Source organism: Periophthalmus magnuspinnatus, chromosome 19 (assembly GCF_009829125.3).
Source record: "Periophthalmus magnuspinnatus isolate fPerMag1 chromosome 19, fPerMag1.2.pri, whole genome shotgun sequence".
Classification (NCBI taxonomy): domain Eukaryota; kingdom Metazoa; phylum Chordata; class Actinopteri; order Gobiiformes; family Gobiidae; genus Periophthalmus; species Periophthalmus magnuspinnatus.
The window spans coordinates 1,762,109-1,782,814 of NC_047144.1; the positions used below are offsets into that span (position 1 = coordinate 1,762,109).

General features: G+C 46.2%; 2 protein-coding genes and 1 long non-coding RNA gene across 4 annotated transcripts in view; 1 reads left to right on the forward strand and 2 right to left on the reverse strand.

Moving 5' to 3' along the window:
- LOC117387594 (NACHT, LRR and PYD domains-containing protein 1a allele 5-like) overlaps positions 1-20,706 on the forward strand; it is a 769,741-nt gene that overhangs the window by 247,280 nt on the left and 501,755 nt on the right. The gene's annotated exons all lie outside the window — the stretch shown is intronic.
- On the reverse strand, positions 539-11,356 carry LOC117386957 (NLR family CARD domain-containing protein 3-like). Its single transcript, XM_033984338.2, has 10 exons — positions 11,287-11,356; positions 6,808-6,906; positions 6,669-6,738; positions 6,370-6,568; positions 4,506-6,282; positions 4,262-4,435; positions 3,874-4,041; positions 3,644-3,808; positions 2,275-2,321; positions 539-1,622 (listed from the first exon to the last, which is right to left on the reverse strand). Exons 1-10 carry the CDS (start codon positions 11,325-11,327, stop codon positions 1,075-1,077), a joined length of 3,288 nt encoding a protein of 1,095 aa, XP_033840229.2. The 5' UTR covers positions 11,328-11,356; the 3' UTR covers positions 539-1,074.
- Positions 11,462-17,669, reverse strand: LOC117387586 (uncharacterized). 2 transcript variants are annotated; one of them, XR_008649140.1, is made up of 4 exons: positions 17,477-17,669; positions 15,130-15,238; positions 14,397-14,711; positions 11,462-11,583 (listed from the first exon to the last, which is right to left on the reverse strand). It is a non-coding gene; the product is annotated as an uncharacterized LOC117387586 (long non-coding RNA). The 2 variants fall into 2 exon arrangements; XR_008649139.1 differs by having other exon boundaries at positions 11,462-11,586.

Sequence of the window (20,706 nt, forward strand, 5' to 3'; positions counted from 1 at the left end):
CGTGCGAACGCCGCGTCTCCACAGGCGCACCAAGGCCCCGCCCGCTTTCCTCGTCTTCGGCGTCTCACTCTTTTGGCCAAAGAGTGAACAAAATCTACTGCAGGCACTAAAAAAACTGGCAGTAGATCAGCAGGAGTCGTTGTTCTGATGGTTAAGAGCTTCACGGGTGTAAGACACACGACACACACACAAAAACAAAACACACAGCGCACCAAATCACCAGGGCGACCGTACGAGGCGCCATCTTGGATCATGTCTCCATTGGCTCTTCAAAAACTGTTTTATTTAATCAGCCAATTGTGTCATTATTTAACCTCCTCTCACCACTAATGACATTTGAGCTGTTTTGAATCAGGCTTAAGTTTGTCACAGCCTGGATAATTATAATTTACACATATTAATGTTGAATTTAAATAGGATTCAGAACAAAGATGAAGGTGAAGGATTTCTAAGGCCATTTATTTACTATTAGCACATTAGCAAAGGTTTATCCAATAGACATAAAAACTACTGTACACACCAAAAACAGGCATAGATACAGTTTATAATGTGTTTTACTCATTATTCTATAGTAATAATACAATATATTTACAGCTTGAGACTCACACAGAGTAAATCAAACACAAATATTTAAATTGTGATGAAAAAATATGAAATATGTTAATGAGATATAAATTTAGACTATAAAAAATAATAATAAAATCAACAGGTGTAAGTCGATAAAACACTTAGAGATATTTGACTGACAGTGTATTTGAATTTAAATAAAGAGAAGAACATTTAAGGGTCATGTGGAAGTGTCACAGTGTGAGGCAGAGTAAATCAGGCTAAAAACAAGAGCATTAGATGTTTGTGATGAGGAAAAACAAGAGCAAAACTGCTACGACTACGAATACTACGACTAATACTACTAATACTACTAATACTAATACTACTACTACTACTACATGACGTGTCTGTGCAGTTTGTCTTTTAGAGGAAATAAAACATTATAAAATAAATCTCTGATCAAATAAAGTCAAAATAAAATCAACATTTACAAAGTGATTTTTCTACAGATTTGACTGTTGTATTTTACACAGAGGAGGGTGAGTCTGTCGGACACAGAGACACTGAGGAGCCAGACCAGAGCCTAAACCCAGGGATCAGAGTCTGAGTGAATGTGGTGTTGAAGGTGTGGAGGTGGGTCAGTTGGCAAGAGGAGACTGTGTAGAAGGACAGAGAGCCAGCAGGACAGTCCACAAACACTGAGACTGTCCCAGAGGAGGAGCAGGACTGAGGGAGGCGGGTGTGATTGTTATTATACCAAACAGAGAAACCATATTTAGAACACTCCAGACTCCAGGACTGATAATTGTATCCAAACAAACTGTCATAACTGTCTCCTTTCCTTCTGATTCCTCTGTAAGACACTGATATATAAACCATTCCACTCCACTGGACCTCCCAGTAACAGCGACCAGTCAGACCAGTGGAACACAGAATCTGATAACAGTAGTCAAATCTGTCCTGATGATCTGGATACGGCTGCTTCTCTGTCACACGTGTCACCTTCTTGTTGTTGTCAGACAGTTTGAGTTTTCTGTGAGCTGTGTTTGGATCCAGAGTGAGATCACAGAAATCTGATGGAGAGAAGACACAACACAGCAGCAGTTAGTCCCATGTGGAGACACACATTTAATTATAGTTTAATATGGGTCAATCTATTCATGAAAGATGGATTTAAAGTCAATTATTTATGATGAATGTATTTTTATTCTGATGATTTTATTTGTGAATCATGTCAGTCTTATATTTGGCTCATGTTTCTTTTGCTTCAGCTCTATATTTCCTTTAGTTTCAGAGCCTCACATCTATTTCAGATTCTTTTCAGTGTAAAACTTGAGTTTGTTGCTGCAGTGACAAAGTGCAGCTCCAGTCTCTGACGTCACTCCACACATTCCTACACTCCTCTGTGCTCCATGACACAGACTTTCTCCTTTAAAATGTCTCTATATGAAGGAGAGGAGAACAGGGGATTGGTTTAAATCCACTGTCTCCAGAAGAAGAATGAAGATCACTGTTGTGTTTGAGCTGAAACATGAGTGCAGTTACACAGCTCCAGACTGGACTCTTCAGGATCTGCTTTAAGAAGAACTCTGGATTCAGTCATGGACACAGCTGTGGACCTCACAGTCTGAGGCCACACAACAATATATATTCTATGTGAGGTCCTTGGACCATTTTATCCATTTAAATAAGTGTCTGTTTCAAATGGAGTTTCTCAAAACTTACACTTTCTGAGTCCTGGTGTTAACCTCACAGCTCCAGCATGGTCCAGTCTGAAACACACGACATCAGACTGAAACACACGACATCAGACTGAAACACACGACATCAGACTGAAACACACGACATCAGACTGAAACACACGACATCAGACTGAAACACACGACATCAGACTGAAACACGTGCCCAAATCTGCAGGTTTGTGTGTTAAACATGTGAGAATGAAACAAAACACAACTCCAGGTCTGTTTGTGATGAGGAAACAACATTAGAACAGATGAGAGAATAGTGTAATATGGGCCTTTAAAGTCCTGAGAATGATGAACACACCACATTCACACTCATCATAAACTGGTTCTTTCAGCACATGGGGCATGAAGGACACAGACTCTCCAGTAGTTTTTGTGTTGAATGGACAGTTCTACTGCTCCTGATTTGAGGAAAAGTCCACTTTAAGTCACTCTTAGTGACTGCATGCTGCAGCGCTCACAGGCCCCAGGAAACATGAGCACGTTTCTCCTGTGTGGGCCTCTGGCTCCCTGTCAGCTTCAGGACTGACTTTAAGATTCTCTTTGGAACTACATTTCACACTGGACATGAGGATTAGAGCCCTGTTGTACAGACAGATGGAGCTCAGACTTGTCTCTGTCACTTTTTAAATGATCCACAAAGACCCAGGAATCAGTGAGAAACAGCCGCTAAAGTCTTCAAACCCAGAGTGGATAAATAAATAAGTGAATATGTGCGCGGGGAGTTAGCCATGGAGTTTTCAGCTCTGTAAACACGGGACAAGCACAGGACTTAGGTGTATGTATGTATATATCTCCTCATCCTCAACACCCACGTGCACAGGGTAGAGACCCAGTCCTGTCAGAACCCCACCCTGAGTCCTGCACAGTGGACCCTCAGATCCAGACTGAGACCAGGAGAAGGACCAGGTCTAAACCCAAGATCCAGGACAGACCTCAGCCCAACCCCATCGAGCTCTGGGACAGTCCTGACACTTCTGTCTTTAAGGCTCCACAGGGGATATACACAAGTATAAATACTACTAGTACATACTAGTAATAGTAGTAGTAGTAGTAGTAGTAGTACTAGAGGACAGGTCTTAGTGTGAGCACTGAAGTATCTTCACCTTTGTTCATTTGAGCTGACAGAGAAAACTCTGACCATTGTGCCAGTTTTCAGTTCTTGTGAGGTCCAGTAATTACACAGATCTGATCCATAAACCAGGTCCAACATCCTTGAACAATGCAGATGGAGCTGGGAGTCGCCTGAGGGTTGGTGGTTCCTCTGCCTTTGTGCCTAAAGGCCTCACCTCCAGTGTGCTGCTGTGTGTGTGGTTGTGCCTTTGACAGACAGGGGGTGCTCTCACCTGACAGACAGCAGGGGGCGCTGGTCCTGTAGAGCGGTCAGGAGCTCGGCTGAGGGTCCTGGATGGTTGTAGCTCAGGTCTAACTCTCTCAGGTGGGAGGGGGCGGAGCTCAGAGCTGAGGCCAGAGCAGCCCCGCCCCTCTGTGAGACCAGACATCCAGACAGCCTAAAGACACAGCATTACACTCATGTGGACACAAGGGGGCAGAGTGCATCATGGGAGCATCTCACCTGAGTGTCTCCAGTCTGCAGGGGGCGCTCTTCAGTCCAGAACACAGCAGCTCCACTCCTGAGTCCTGGAGGTCGTTGTGACTGAGATCCAGGTGTGTGAGACTGGAGAAGCTGAGGACTGAGGCCAGAGGCCCACAGCTGTGAGGGGACAGTCCACAGAGGGACAGACTGAGGAGACAGAGGGACATTAGAGACTAGAACCACCACACAAGAGTTTAAGCCTCAGCCTGTGGGGCCGGTGCAAGAGCCCAACACCTGCATTCAACCCAAAATAAGACAAATAGAACGTCCAATATCTCTATGTTGCTTTTATCAAATGCTGTTTTACAAAGCAACTACCAACAGGTTAATGTATGTAAAATTAGTAAGTAATATGAACCCCTCTGACCTGAGCTGTTCCAATTTACAGTGAGGACTTTTCAGACCAACAGACAACATCTCCAGCCCTGAGTCCTTCAAGTCATTGAGACTGAGATCCAGGACTCTCAGACTAGAGGACTGGGAGCTGAGGACTGAGGACAGAGCTTCACAGCTTCTCTCTGACAGGTTACAGCTGCTCAGTCTGGAGAGAGAAAACATTGTTTATGTAGAAGTTGAATCAAACCATCCTCTGTTAAAAAAATGTTACTCACAGAGCTTTGTTGGAGGCCTTGACCACTGGCAGCAGCCTCAGGAGAGCCTCCTCTGAAGCAGAGTATTTCTTCAGCTCAAACTGTTCCAGATCTTCTGATGACAGTAAGATGAAGGCCAGAGCTGACCACTGAGCAGGAGACAGTTTAGCTTTAGACAGATGTCCTGAACTCAGGTACTGTTGGATCTGCTCCACCAGAGAACACTCATTCAGTTCATTCAGACAGTGGAGCAGGTTGATGCTCCTCTCTGCAGACACATCCTCACTCAGCTTCTTCTTGATGTACTCAGCTGTTTTCTGATTGGTCTTGAAGCTCTTTTCTGTCTGTGTCATCAGACCTTGTAGAAGACTCTGATTGGTCGACAGTAAAAGACCCAGGAGGAAGCGGAGGAGCAGGTCCAGATGTCCATTTGGACTCTGTAAGGCCTGGTCCACAGCTGTCTGGTAAAACTGGACTGATGTACTGCTAGTTGTCCGTGATGATTTTTTTTTCTCTAATAGCAGGTTGATCCCAGTGTTGATGAAGGTCTGATAGACGTGAAGAGCAGCCAGAAACTCCTGCACACTCAGATGGATGAAGCAGTAGACCTTGTCCTGGTACAGGCCTGGCTCCTCTCTAAAGACCTGTGTGAACACTCCAGAGTACACTGAGGCCGCTGCAGCGTCCAGTCCACACTCACTCAGGTCACACTCGTAGAAGATCAGGTTTCCTTTCTGCAGCTGCTCAAAGGCCAGTTTTCCCAGAGACTCCACCATCTTCCTGGTCTCTGGACTCCAGTGTGGGTCTGTCTCAGATCCTCCTTCATACTTGATGTTCTTGACTTTGGCCTGAACCACCAGGAAGTGGATGTACATCTGAGTCAGGGTCTTGGGCAGCTCTCCTCTCTCTCTGCTTTTCAACACATGCTCCAGGACTGTGGCAGTGATCCAGCAGAAGATTGGCATGTAGCACATGATGTGGAGGCTTCTGGACGTCTTGATGTGGGAGATGATTGTGTCAGCCTCATCTCTGAACCTCTTCCTGAAGTACTGCTCCTTCTGTGGGTCGTTGAACCCTCTGACCTCTGTCACCATGGAGACGCACCATGCAGGGATTTGATTGGCTGCCGCAGGTCGTGTGGTTATCCAGAGGTGAGCGGAGGGAAGCAGACTCCCCCTGATGAGGTTTACCAGCAGCACGTGCAGTGAGGCGGACTCTGTGGGGTCAGTCAGGGCCTTGGTTTTGGTGAAGTCCAGAGGAAGTCTGCACTCGTCCAGACCGTCAAAGATGAAGAGCACCTGGAGGTCTTCAAAGCTGCAGAGTTCTGTTTGTGTTTGACTAAAGAAGTAATGAACAAGTGTCACCAAGCTGAAGCTTCTCTCCTTCAGCACATTGAGTGCTCTGAAAGTGAACGGGAACAGCAGCTGTATGTCCTGGTTGGCTTTGCCTTCAGCCCAGTCCAGACTGAACTTCTGAGTGAGCACTGTTTTCCCGATGCCAGCCACTCCCTTTGTCAGCATTGTTCTGATTGGTCCATGTGTGTGAGCGGGGCCTTTAAACATGTCTTCACATGTGATGGGTGTCTCTGCTGGGTCTGGTTTCCTGGAGGCTGTTTCCATGTGTCTGACCTCATGTTCCTGGTTGACCTCTGAAGACCCTCCCTCTGTGATGTAGAGCTCTGTGTAGATCTGATTCAGAAGGGTGGGGTTTCCTGCTTTAGCGATGCCCTCAAACACACACTCAAACTTCTGCTGCAGGTTAGACTTCAGTTTTCGGCGGTAAACTCCAGAATAAATCCCTGAATGAAGACAACAGATACAGGCCTGAGTCTCAGAGAATATAAAACGACTGTGAGCACCTTGTTAAATGTGTTAAATGGTCCTACTGCTCCACAGATGCTCAGCCAGCTCCTTCTGCTTCATCCTCCTCAGGAAGTTCAGTGTGATCTTCAGAACAGCCTCACTGCTGCTCCTCTGCTCTTCATCCTCCACAGGCTCTAAGCATTCTGGGTAATCTGTACTCAGAACCTTGTGGAGCTTCTTCAGCTCCTTCTGGACAAAGGTGAAGATGTCCTCCTCCAGAAGCTGAACAGACACATTATAAACAACACAAATGCAGTCAGTGTCAGATCTGTGTGGAACAAGTTATCATTCATCTGAACATTTACAAACTTTAGTGACAGACCTTAAATATGGAGTCCAGCTGTGTCTGATGGTGCTGACCACTGGAGACCTCTGGACCCTGCTGCTCCACTCTGTGAGAGAGACTCATCAAACACTTATGTCCATTTCAATTGTTGCATTCAATAATTGTGGAAACTCACGGCTCAGTGGCAAACTCAAGTGGATGTTCCATAGACCAGTCACTCCTGAGGGACTCACAGATGGGACCAGGTTCAGATGGAGGATGTTTCTGGTGGATCCTGAGACACAGAAGAAAACACACTTCAGTCACACTGACTCTTCTTTACACTTGTGACTGCACAGTCCATTAAAACAACTGGAGCTGGTAAAAGTAAATAAAGAAAACCCCTGTGTCCATGTGTGCTGAGTGAGTGATGAGTGTGTGGTGTAAGTGGAGGTTGAACAGTTTTATTACGTCTGGTCCAAAAGCAGGACACTTGTTTTATGAATGAAATGTGAGTAACTTATATGTGATAATGTTTGGTGATATGGTCATGTTTCCATCTACTTTTAGATTCTGTAAACTGTTACATCAACCTGCCCAGGGACGACAGGTGGAAATGATCATTTTCTGCTCTAACCTGGTACAATGCATCTTTCCTTTTGGTCAGTGTTTAGTGACACTGTCCCTGTATGAATAAAAAACATCCCATACAGAGCAGCACAGTAAAGCCCTCTCTACTCCAAAACACAGGACTTCTGCCAGTGTGGGCCCTGTACAACTAAGACACATCCACACATTCAAAAATAAAACTATTACAAGAAAAGACCAGAGAACGTCAAGCATTTCAAACTGTTCACATCCAGACAAACATGAGCAATGCAGCATGAACAAGTCTCTCCATGGACCAGCACCAAAGAACATCTGACATGAGCCACATGAACCATCTCACATGAGGAGGACCTCAGGGACCCAACTCCTGATGGAGTCATTCTGTAGACCTGGTTTAGTCCTGGTTTAGTCCTGGTTTAGTCCTGGTTTAGTCCTGGTTTAGTCCTGGTCTAGTCCTGGTTTAGTCCTGGTTTAGTTCCTTCCTGAAGATGTGAGACAGGCCTCTGCTCTGACAGTGTTTAAATCCAGGCTCAAATGGTTCTGTTTATCTGTGCATATGACTGAGAGGTTTTATTCAGCTCTACACTTTTATTATGATTATTTATGTTTTGTTTGTTTTGTGAGTTTAATGTCTTTCTTATTCTGTAAAGCTCTTTGAATGACTTTGTGTATGAATTGTGTTATAATAAACTTGTCTATTTGTCTGGGCCATGACAGTTTTATCTGAATTATTAAAGTTTGTTGTTTTCTTTCTTTTACTGAAAGAAGTTTGTCAACCCTTGTCTCTTTTCAGAGTCCATTTTAATTCCAGTTTCAAATCAAAAGTGTCTCTGTTGGAGAAACACAGTGGTTAAAGTCATGTGACTTGAGCAGGTCCAGCGGGTGATGGGCCTGGACTAGGATCTCATAGAAGGACTTTTGTAGGACAAAGACATAAGTGTGTTGCATTTCCTGCTGCTGAGACGAGCATGAAGTTCCTCCTCACAGTCACAGCGGTCATCTGCAGCTCTTACACTTATGTTGATCCATCCATTTTCTTCCGCTTATCCGGTGCCGGGTCGCGGGGTCAGCAGTCTAAGCAGGGACTCCCAGACTTCCCTCACCCCGGACACGTCCTCCAGCTCCTCCGGTGGGACCCCAAGGCGTTCCCAGGCCAGCCGAGAGACATAGTCCCTCCAGCGTGTCCTGGGTCTTCCCCGGGGCCTCCTCCCGGTGGAACATGCCCAGAACACCTCCCTAGGGAGGCGTCCAGGAGGCATCCTGAGCAGATGCCCGAGCCACCTCAGCTGGTTCCTCTCAACGTGTAGGAGCAGCGGCTCTACTCCGAGCTCCTCCCGTGTGACTGAGCTCCTCACCCTATCCCTAAGGGTGCGCCCGGCCACTCTGCGGAGGAAGCCCATTTCAGCCGCTTGTATCCGCGATCTTGTCCTTTCGGTCATTACCCAAAGCTCATGACCATAGGTGAGGGTAGGAACGTAGATTGACCTTCTTTACCACAACGGACCGATACAGCGACCGCATCACTGCAGACGCTGCACCGATCCGCCTGTCAATCTCCCGCTCCATCCTTCCCTCACTCGTGAACAAGACCCCGAGATACTTGAACTCCTCCACTTGGGGCAGAGACTCACCACCCACCCGGAGAGAGCAAATCACCTTTTTCCGGTCGAGAACCATGGCCTCGGATTTGGAGGAGCTGATTCTCATCCCAGCCGCTTCACACTCGGCTGCAAACCGCCCCAGTGCCTGCTGCAGGTCCTGGCTCGAAGAAGCCATCAGGACAACATCATCTGCAAACAGCAGAGATGAAGTCCTGTGGTTCCTGAACCAGGCCCCCTCCGGCCCCTCGCTGCACCTAGAAATTCTGTCCATAAATATAATGAACAGAACCGGTGACAAAGGGCAGCCCTGGCGGAGTCCAACATGCACTGGGAACAGGTCTGACTTACTGCCGGCAATGTGAACACAGCTCCTGCTCCGGTCATACAGGGACCGGACAGCCCTTAGCAAAGAGCCCCGGACCCCATACTCCCAGAGCACCCCCCAAAGGACACCACGAGGGACACGGTCGAATGCCTTCTCCAGATCCACAAAACACATGTGGACTGGTTGGGCATACTCCCATGAGCCCTCGAGGACCCGATGGAGAGTATAGAGCTGGTCCAGTGTTCCACGACCAGGACGAAAAACCACACTGCTCCTCCTGAATCCGAGGTTCGACTATCGGTCGGATTCTCCTCTCCAGTACCCTGGAATAGACCTTACCGGGAAGGCTGAGGAGTGTGATTCCCCTGTATTTGGAACACACCCTCCGGTCCCCCTTCTTATACAGAGGGACCACCACCCCGGTCTGCCATTCCACAGGTACTGTCCCCGACCGCCACGCGATGTTGCAGAGACGTGTCAGCCAAGACAGCCCCACAACATCCAGAGACTTGAGGTACTCAGGACGGATCTCGTCCACCCGGAGCCTTGCCACCGAGGAGCTTGCCAACCACCTCAGTGACTTCAGCCAGGGTGATGGACGAGTCCGCCTCTGGGTCCCCAGTTTCTGCTTCCTCCTCGGAAGACGTGACATTGGGATTGAGGAGATCCTCAAAGTATTCCTTCCACCGTCCGACAACATCCCCAGTCGAAGTCAGCAGCTCTTCACCCGCACTGTAAACAGTGTTGGTGAAGCACTGCTTCCTCCTCCTGAGGCGTCGGTTGGTTTGCCAGAATCTCTTTGAGGCCGTCCGATAGTCCTCCTCCATGGCCTCCCCGAAATCCTCCCAACCCCGAGTTTTTGCCTCTGTGACTGCCCGAGCTGTGGCACGCTTGGCCCGCCTGTACTCATCAGCTGCCTCAGGAGTCCCACGAGCCAACAAAGCTCGATAGGACTCCTTTTTCAGCTTGACGGCATCCCTTACTTCCGGTGTCCACCACCGGGTTCGGGGATTGCCGCCGCGACAAGCACCACAGACCTTACGACCACAGCTACAAGCAGCCGCATCGACAATAGAGGTGGAGAACATGGCCCACTCGGAGTCCATGTCTCCAACCTCCCCCGGGATCAGGGAGAAGCTCTCCCGGAGGTGGGAGTTGAAGACCCCCCTGACAGAGGGCTCCGCCAGACGTTCCCAGCAGACCCTCACAATGCGCTTGGGCCTGCCAGGTCTGTCTGGCTTCCTCCTCCGCCAGCGGATCCAACTCACCACCAGGTGGTGATTAGTTGACAGCTCAGCCCCTCTCTTCACCCGAGTGTCCAAGACACGCGGTCGGAGGTCAGATGACACGACAACAAAATCGATCATCGGCCTCTGACCTAGAGTGTCCTGGTGCCACGTGCACCGATGGACACCCTTGTGCTCAAACATGGTGTTTGTTATGGACAAACTGTGACTAGCACAGAAGTCCAATAACAAAACACCACTCGGGTTCAGATCGGGGAGGCCGTTCCTCCCAATCACGCCCCTCCAAGTGTCACTGTCGTTACCCACATGGGCGTTGAAGTCCCCCAGGAGAACAACGGAGTCCCGTCTAGTACCCCTCCCAGGGACTCCAAGAAGGCCGGGTACTCTGCACTGCTGTTTGGCCCGTAGGCCGACACAACAGTGAGAGACCTGTCCCCGACCCGAAGGCGCAGGGACGCGACCCTCTCGTTCACCGGAGTGAACCCCAACACGCAGCGGCTGAGCTGTGGGGCAATGAGCAAGCCCACACCAGCTCGCCGCCGCTCCCCGCGGGCAACGCCAGAGAAATGGAGAGTCCAACCCCTCTCAAGAAGTTGGGTTCCAGAGCCCAAGCTGTGCGTGGAGGTGAGGCCGACTATATCTAGCCGGTAACGCTCAACCTCCCGCACAAGCTCAGGCTCCTTCCCCCCCAGCGAGGTGACATTCCACGTCCCCAGAGCTAGTCTCCATGTCCGGAGATCCGGTCGTCGAGGTCCCCGCCTTCGACTGCTGCCCAGATCTCTCCACACCCGCCCCGACACTTATGTTGAGTTTAATAAAAAACAAGTCATCCATATCATTCTAAAAAGGCTGTGAACATAAAGTCCTGACATTATGAGGTGAGTCTGACTTACTCTGGACCATGTTCTCTTTTAAAAAGTATTTTTCGTTCCATAGAGTCCTCACTCTTGAATGAGACGACACTGGCCCCAGGAGCAGGTCTGTGGACACAGATGGAGCAGTGGCTTTAGTCTGAGCTCTGACATGGAGAACAGTGATGGAGTGTTAGTGATCCTGTCTTACCTGTGAGCTTTGGATAGGTGAGGAGGTTTGGGGGGGAGAGGTGGTTTAGAGCGAGGGGCTCCGTCCTCTCTGGTCTCTCTCTGATCCATGCTCAGTCCAGTCTGAGTGACAGTGAGAGGGCAGAGGTGCTGCTGAGGGACACAGGGGACCTCACATTAGATCACAGTCATCTATCTAGACATTTGTCTGCCTCATGTTTTTCCTTGTTCTTTGTTTATCTGAGGTTGTAGAAAGTTAATTATTAATTATTTATGTAGAGTTATTTTTGAGATGTCTTTCCGGAGCGGGAGCAGAGACTGCCAGGACCGGAGCACGACGAGACCAGGGACAGGACCGGGGAAGACTGAGCAGGAGTGATCCAGAGAGATGGAGCCAGAGCAAGAGACGGGAAGCGAGCCAGAGGCCAAGACAGAGCAGGAGGCAAGCAGAGGGTGGACTGTACCGGAGCTGGAGCGTAGAGGCTGGAGCGTAGAGGCAGGAGCGGGAATGAGCAAGAGCAGGAATATTGACACGCGGACGGTCTGGCCGAGACTCTGGTCCAAGACGGTCCTGGGGAAGACAAGCAGACGATCTGGCCCTGAGTGTCTTCTGCCGAGCCCTCATATACTCGGCAGCAGGTGACAGTAATTGCGCTGATGCGCTCCAGGTGCGTGCGGGAGGAGTCAGGAACTCCGCCCAGCTCTGGACAGACAGGTAGAGGAGGGGGAGAGAGCACAGGAATTGTGGGCATCATGACAAGGCACAACTCTTAATCAAGACACTTCAAAAAGAAGCACAGAGAGACAGTGTCCTGTAAAACAGACAGTAAAAGAATTAAAGACACAGAGGCACATTTGGACTCAGCGACAGGTTGGTGGTTCTATTCCCATGTGTGTTAATGTGGACTCAGCAGAACAGAGAAATAAACCTGACATTACTCAGAGCTTTAAAGCTGAACTCCTTCCATCACTGCTGCTGTCTGGACCTGTCCTGGACCTGGACTTTGGACTCTGTCTGTGGACTTGGATCTGGCCCAGATCCTGAGTCTGGTCCTAAACGTTTCCCTCTTTACTTTTCTACAAACATCTTATTTTCTCTTAAAGGTGCACTGTGTAACTTTGCTGTTCAGGTCAAACACCTGCTGTTTTACATGGAGACATTATTGCTTTACTCAGAATGTTCCACAGTACGGCATTAAATTATATATTGTGACAAGCAGGTGACATCATTTGGTGGAGATCGCGCTCATAGTAAAAATGTAAGTTTTGCAATTTTGAGTAATTAAAACACCTGGAATTGAGTAAATGAAAAATAGATAAGTTAATATTGGAGAATATTTTGGGCAACACAGTCACATCTCCATAGAGACAGTGAGGTGGTGTACCCTCCTCCAGAAAAGTTCCATAATGCCTCTTTAATGGAGCGTCCAGGGCCTGAGGGTGTGTGTGCTTCAGCCTGTGATCCCTGTAAAACTGCTCGTCTGATTCTGTTGAGCACAAAACTACAGATTTTGGACTAAATCCATAAATCATAATGTTTTGGATTTCTGCAGCATCTTTACACTGTATTATTCATTCAGTCCACACTCGCTAAATAAAGACAAGGCTTAAATGTTTGTCCAAAGTGGATCTGTCTCTGTTGGTGCTGTTCAGACTCTAGAGCAGGGGTCTCCAACTCAAATTATCTGGGGGCCGCAGGAGGCAGAGTCTGGGTGAAGCTGGGCTACATCAGGTATTCCACAAAAAAAGCTTTGTTCAAATCTTCTCAAACATCATCATTTTTTTCAACATACATGAGGAAATATGCCAGTTCTTGTGGATTTTATGGATATACTTCGTTATTTGTTGAATCTTTGTTGAAACATGGTAACGCCGCACTAACATTAAACTTTCATATTGTCCTGCGGGCCACAAAATATCATGTCATGGGCCGAAATTAGCCCCCGTGCCGCGAGTTTTACGCCCCTGCTCTAGTGTGATGATGTCATTCTCTCAGATGGGACAGAGACACATTTCTCTGTTGATCACATGGTATTTTCACGAGTCACATCAACATGTAAATCCACAAATGTTGAACCTGATTGTTTCTGTTTGTGACTCGAGCCAAGAACTCACATTATTACAGCAAATATCTGTGTTTGAATCAGACACATTTGACTCTTCTGTGTTAAATATGAATGTTCTATAGAATGTTGTGATGAAACACAGCCATAGCAACACAATAATAAAACATGAATGATCAACCTTCATCAGCCTCTGGAGGATCACAGTCCAACATCTTTACTGTTTATCAGAGATCTCAGGAGAGACTTTATATCAAACCTTTGACCTGTGATTAGGAACATAAAACAAACCAATACCAGCCTCATATCCCAAACACTCAAGTCTTTCTGACACTTCTCTGTATAAACTACATCAGAAAACCAAAAGATGATTTTCTGATGGAATAAATGTAAGTAAAATATCTGAGCTCTGTCCAATCAGAGCAGGCGATGCAGTGATGTTATGTGTGTTTGTTTATAAAGGAGCAGATACAGAGGAGAGACAGACGTGGATCAGGACCATTGGGACTTGTGCTGTACTCACTACTCATATGATTTTAAAGGTAACTAAGTACAATTACATGGCTGCAATTATACTCCATTACAAGAACAAGTACAGGTTTAAAATTTACTCCAAAAAGTACAATTACTTCAAAAATCTATACTCAAACACAGACATAGAGCAGAAAACTGGGCTAATTCAGTTGTTTTCTCAGATTGAAATGAATCAAGTCCAAGTTCAAATCTAAGCAAAAAGTTCAGTTTATTCTAAATGTAAAACAGGTGAATCTGAAAATGTGACTCAATAACCCATTAGAAGTGAAGAGTCTGATACCATAAAACTAGGATTACATAAAGAATGTGTTCAAAAAGCCACAAAGTGACTGTGACACAACACAAGTAAATATAAGTCATTATTACCTCAGACAAACAGTCCAACACCTCCTGAGTCACTGTGAGCCTCCTCTGCTCCTCTGCTCCTCCTCTGTTTGATATAAAGTCTCTCCTGAGATCTCTGATAAATGTGAATAAAACAACCTAATCTGGTGTTTTTACAGCTGTGTGCAGTAAAGATGTTGGACTGTGATCCTCCAGAGGCTGATGAAGGTTAATCATTCATATTTTATTATTGGCTCCATTTAGTTCAGAGTGTTGACTCTCCAGCGCCGCCCTGCTGGTGGTGGGAGGGGCTGCGTCCTCTCTGTTCTCTCTCTGATCCAGGCTCAGTCCAGAGTCCTACAGAATGACATCATACTGTTTAGCCCCGCTACATTTCTGACTTCTCTGTAAAAACGTCTTTCCTGTCAGCACTGTGGTGATTCGAGGTGTAAATGGTTTACATATTCAGAAAGATGAATGTCGTAGCTTTCATTTGATGTGTAGAGTGTTTGTGTGGGTGACGCAGAAATACACGTACATTGCTGTAAAGTTGTAACGTAAAGGCCGGCGGGCCGTCGGAACGCTAAGTGGTTAATGTTCATATCTTGATTTACAGACACAATAGTGAAATAAAAACCCCAGGATCATGTAGAGGGTTAATACGAACATTTAAGACCAAAATGAGTCTGAAGCAGCAGAGACAGAGAGAGGGGACAAGGTTTTTCAATAGAAAGTGAACTGGAGCCAGAGTCGATGGAGCTGGTCCTGTACTTACGCTGTGGGGCACTTGATGTAGTCCTTGTTGTTCCTGCCACAGTTGCCGTATTCGTTTCCTTTAATATTTGCCGTCTGGAAGCAAATATCTGCTGCTTTTGTGGCTGGGTCTGAAAAATGAAAATATTTCAAACAGATGGAGGCAGATAAATAAATGATGTTCAAATGCAGTTTTGTTGTAGTACAGTGAGTTCTTGGGTCTAGTCACTCATAGAAATGATCAGGTTCAACATTTGTGAATTTACCTGTATATTTGTATATTTGTATATTTGTATATTTGTATATTTGTATATTTGTATATTTGTATATTTCATGGCAAAGTACAATGTGACCAACAGGGAAAACTGACTGTGGCGCCCCCATCTGGGAGCATCACATCAACACATTCTAGAGACTTAAAAGCACCAATATACAGGGGAAAAAGTATTTGGTCAGCCACCAATTGTTCCAGTTCTCCCTCTTAAAAAGATGAGAGAGGCCTGTTCATCACAGTTTCACTTCAACTATGAGACAGAATGAAAGAATCCAGGAAATCACATTGTCTGATTTTTAAAGAATTTATTTGCAAATTATGGTGGAAAATAAGTATTTGGTCAATAACAAAAGTTCATCTCAATACTTTGTTATATGCCCTTTGTTGGTCAAATGTTTTCTGTCTCCAGAGGTTTTCACTGTTGCTGTAGTTTGGTCCATTCCTCCTGCAGATCTCCTCTAGAGCAGTGATGTTTTGGGGCAACACAGACTTTCAACTCCCTCCAAAGACTTTCTATGGGGTTGAGATCTGGAAACTGGCCACTCCAGGACCTTGAAATGCTTCTGAAGAAGCCACTCCTTCATTGCCCTGGCGGTGTGTTTGGGATCATTGTCACGCTGAAAGACCCAGCCACGTTTCATCTTCAATGCCCTCGCTGATAGAAGGAGGTTTTCACTCCAAATCTCACGATACATGGCCCCGTTCATTCTGTCCTTTACAGGGATCAGTCGTCCTGGTCCCTTTGTAGAGAAACAGCCCCAAAGCATGATGTTTCCACCCTCATGCTTCACAGTAGGTCTGGTGTTCTTTGGATGCAACTCAGTATTCTTTCTCCTCTAAACATCTTTAGATGTTCCCACATCCCTTTTGAAAATGTTCAATGTTTTTTGTGGAAGATAATTTATTTTATTTTATGGACTGTAATGACATGTATTACATGATTTATGAACATACTCAAATAAAATTCAATTCAATTCAATTCAAATTCAATTCAAACACGACAAATTGAGTTTTTACCAAAATGTTCTATTTTGGTTTGATCTGACCATGTGACATTCTCCCAATCCTCTTCTGGATCATCCAAATGCTTCTATCAAACTTCAGACGGGCCTGGACATGTCCTGTCTTCACAGGGGACACGTCTGGCACTGCAGGATTTGAGTCCCTGGTGGTGTAGTGTGTTACTGATGGTCCCTTTGTTACTTTGGCCCCAGCTCTCTGCAGGTCATTCACGAGGTCGCCCCGTGTGGTTCTGGGATTTCTGCTCACCGTTCTTGTGTCATTTTGACCCCACGGGGTGAGATCTTGCGTGGAGCCCCAGATGGAGGGACATTATCAGTGTCTTGTCTTCCATTTTCTAATAATTGCTCCACAGTTGATTTGTTCACACAAGCTCTTACCTGTTGCAGATTGAGTGTTCGGGGCCTGGTGTCTACAGTTTTGTTTGTGGTTCCTTTGCTCTTTGGTCTTGTCCATAGTGGAGTTTGGAGTCTGACTGTTTGAGGTTGTGGACATGTGTCTTTTATACTGATAACCAGTTCAAACAGGGGCCATTAATACAGGGAACGAGTGGAGGACAGAGGAGCCTCTGAAAGAAGAAGTGTCAGGTCTGTGACACAAATCTTGCTTGTTTGGAGGAGACCAAATACTTATTTTACCGAGAAATGTATCAATTAATTCATTAAAAATCCTACAGTGTGATTTCCTGGATTCTGTCTCTCATAGCTGAAGTGAACCTATAATGAAAATTACAGGTCTCTCTCATCTTATAATTACAAATGACAAAAACTGCAGTTATTTCGATAACACAAGGTCCTCTCTAAAAAATCCTTAGTTGCATTTAAGGCAAAAGTGCTCGAGCTGGAATAAGGTCAGCAGTATCGAAATTGGTATTGAAACTGAAAAAGCCGTTTAGAATCAGAATCAGATTTTGGGGATCCGATCCAATCAGTGGAAATACCACCATTTGTTTGTTTGTTTTTCTGTACATAACTGAGTAGAAAAGGTCCATATAAGACTAGTGCGTTATTACATGAACCAAATCAAATGTGTATATTTTGGGGTCTATGACCTCTGACCTCTGACCCGTCTGTACCTGGGCTGAATAATCGTCTGCATTGGTAGTCGTAGGTTTGGCAGCGTCCCTCGTAGCAGTACGCCGCTCCGCTCTGACACTGAAGTCCATCCATCAGGTAAAAATCATCTGGACAAAACGCACTTGTCCCTAAGCAGAACTCGGGCAGGTCACAGCTGTCCTCAGAGCGTCTACACGGAGTGCCAGCCACTTTGAGCTGGAAAACACAACAACAGTTTATCCAGAGTAGAGTTTTACAAACACGGCAACTACTAGCATGCTAACACACACCTCCTGATGATTGGACCAATGCAGACAGTACACAGTGGACATGTTTTGACCTCAAGAGCTGCTTATACAATAAATCTGTTCTCAGAGACAGTTGTGGCTTGTGTGACGTGCAGCTGTCCACAGGAGCGGCCGACAGCGCCGCACTTTGTTGTGATGACGTTTACGGCGACGTCGCAAATGTTCCAAACCAGAAATCAGCAGACTTGATTCTGTTCTTAAGTAGTTTCAGATGTTGTGATTTAAATGACAGCCCATATGGCCCTTCTGAAGTCCTGTCTCTCTCTGATCTGTACAGGACCTTGTACTTCCAGGTGTAGAGGTGTGTCTGCCTGTGGATCCGGAGATTAGTGGACGGAAGATTTTCACCATTTCACTCGACTTTGAAACCCTTTGGATTTAAGCTGCCGCTGCTCCATCGTCTTAAAAGGCTCCAGAAAACACTAAGGTGGTTGATATTTTCTGTCACAAGGTTTAGTGTTTTTACATTCATCTATAAATAATGACAAACAAAAGAGGCTTTTAAAAGTATTTTGCTTCTTTATTTAACTGGAAATAAGGACTGGAGTTTAATTCAGCACAAAATGATTCAGTGTATCAAAGAAAAACAATTGTAGTTAAACTTAATTTTATTTAATTCAATTCATTTATTTTTGTAACGCCCAAAATCACAACAACAGTTGTCTCGAAGGGCGTTCATGTTTTGGTTGATGGGGGAAACCGGAGTACCCGGAGGAAACCCATCCAGGCACAGGGAGAAACAAGAATAGCTTATTTAACTCTCCTCTCAAACCATTTCTTTTCTCTGATTCAGATCTGAACCTCACTCTCTTCAAAGGAGTGGTCTGTGTCTTTGAGAAGCAGATGAACAGCAGACTGTGTCCTGAGCTGCTCTCTCGATGGTGTTGGTTCATTCTCTTATGGAGTGACTGTTTACTTCTTCCTGCACTCTTCACTGAATGGAGTAGACCATGTTACTTTGTTGTGGCTCAGGGTTTTGTCCTTTGGGTGAACCAGTTTCTGTCTTAAAGTGTTTAGAATAGAATATTCTCTGAAGGTTTTCAGACACACCCAGAAATTGGTGGGCCATTAACACTTAAACTGGAGATAGTAGCTGTTTACAGTTTCAGTGTCGTTAGCCCCTCCCTCCAGACAGATATAAGGCAGTGTCCAGCAGTAATCTGACCACAACTGAAGAAGAGACTTGGATGAGCAAAGAAACGTCTTCACTTCTACAACGATTTGTCCAGTGACAGATTTAAACTTGGTCTTTTTCTACGGATCAGACCTGGACGACTGAGGGATTCCACAGACAACTAAAAAACAACAACTAACATTTGTACATAAAAGGCAACCTCACAAACTCTGAAAGTCTATACTGCTGCCCCCTACAGCTCTGAACTACTCACTACACTTACACATTCTGACCTACCAACACCGACTGTGAACCTTTCACAATCCCGTTGGCCTGGGCTGTTGAGCACCGGGCAGCCTAACAAACTCTGAAAGTCCATTCTGCTGCCCCCTATAGGTCGTAATTACTTACTACAAACTTACAACGACCCCTTCACCAAAACCGACGCCAAAAAGACTTCCTCTGTGGATGAGGACCATAGAAATCCTCTGCAAAGTAAAGTCTTTCCTGTTCTGACTCACTATTTCCTTTCCCTCTTCCCTTTGTAAGTAGTCGTGTTTCTTATGCAACCACTGTGTTCTTTCCTCTGTCAACTGTTTTGTCATGATGTCTGTTTGTGCTGCCCTCCTGTACTCTCTCTCCCCCTCCCTCACCTGTCTGTCTGGAGCTGGGCGGAGTCTCTGACTCCTTCTGCTCACACCTGGAGCGCATTAGTGCAATCACCCTCACCTGTGGTGGCGCATAAGACTCGGCAGACTACACTCGGAGCCAGACCGTCCGCGTGTAAAACGTGAATGTTCCAGCTCTGTTTTTTGCATTCCTGTTACCCGCCTGCTTGTTCTCATTTTGGATTTTGCCACCATTCCAGACTCCTGCCTCTACGCTCCGGTACAGTCATCTCACTCCGCTCTGCCTGTCTTGGTCTCTGGCGTCCCACCTGCCTCTTACCCTGGGTCCCACTCCTTGGACTACGCTGGCCTTGTCTGTCCTGGTCTCGTCCCCGCTCCCGTCTTCACTCCAGCCGCGGCTTCCCGTTCCCGACCCGCTCTCCGTCTGTCCTGCCTGCCTCCTGCTTCCTGGATCCTCGTGTGTGTTATTTGAACTGTTAAGACTTTAATTCACAAGACTTATAAATAAACACTGTCAACCCGCTCTGAGTCCGCATACTTTGGTCCTGACCCGCACCGTTACTACATATACTCAGTCAAATCTGAGTATCAGTCACATCCCTGGACAAACTATGGAAAAAAAAATGACACCTGTAGTCCAGAAAATACTGTGATCCTGTTGACTAAGACCAGCTCAAGATGTAGAGATGGATCTCCAGGTGCTGCACTGTTACTGCCCTTAACACTCCCACAAATTCAGAGGACAAATTCTACAAACAAGCAAACAAACATTATTCAAACCCTAAACGTAATTGTCTGTGTGTGTTTTCTTGCCAGATCCAGTTGCCAGGAGCCATCTTTCCGTACGTGTTCTACCCAGTCAAACTGCCCAAGTCCATCGTCATGGAGGCAGGTCTGTGCCGACGCTTCTGCTGTTCCACCAAACACTGGATTCATGATATACATGTGAATAAATATGAAACATGTTTTTAAATGTTTGATTTTGTTCAGAACCAAAGCCTTTGATCGACATGAGCATCGTGATCAGAGCAGCCGGACGCTCCGACATCTCCAGAATCAAGTATGTCAAAAATATATTACATTAAAGCTGCAGTATGGCACTTTTTATTTGGACTGACAAAATAAAAACTGAGCGGGCTTGCATCTCCACAAACCTCCAGAAAGCTACATACTGTGGCTTTAACCTCCTGGGACCTGGC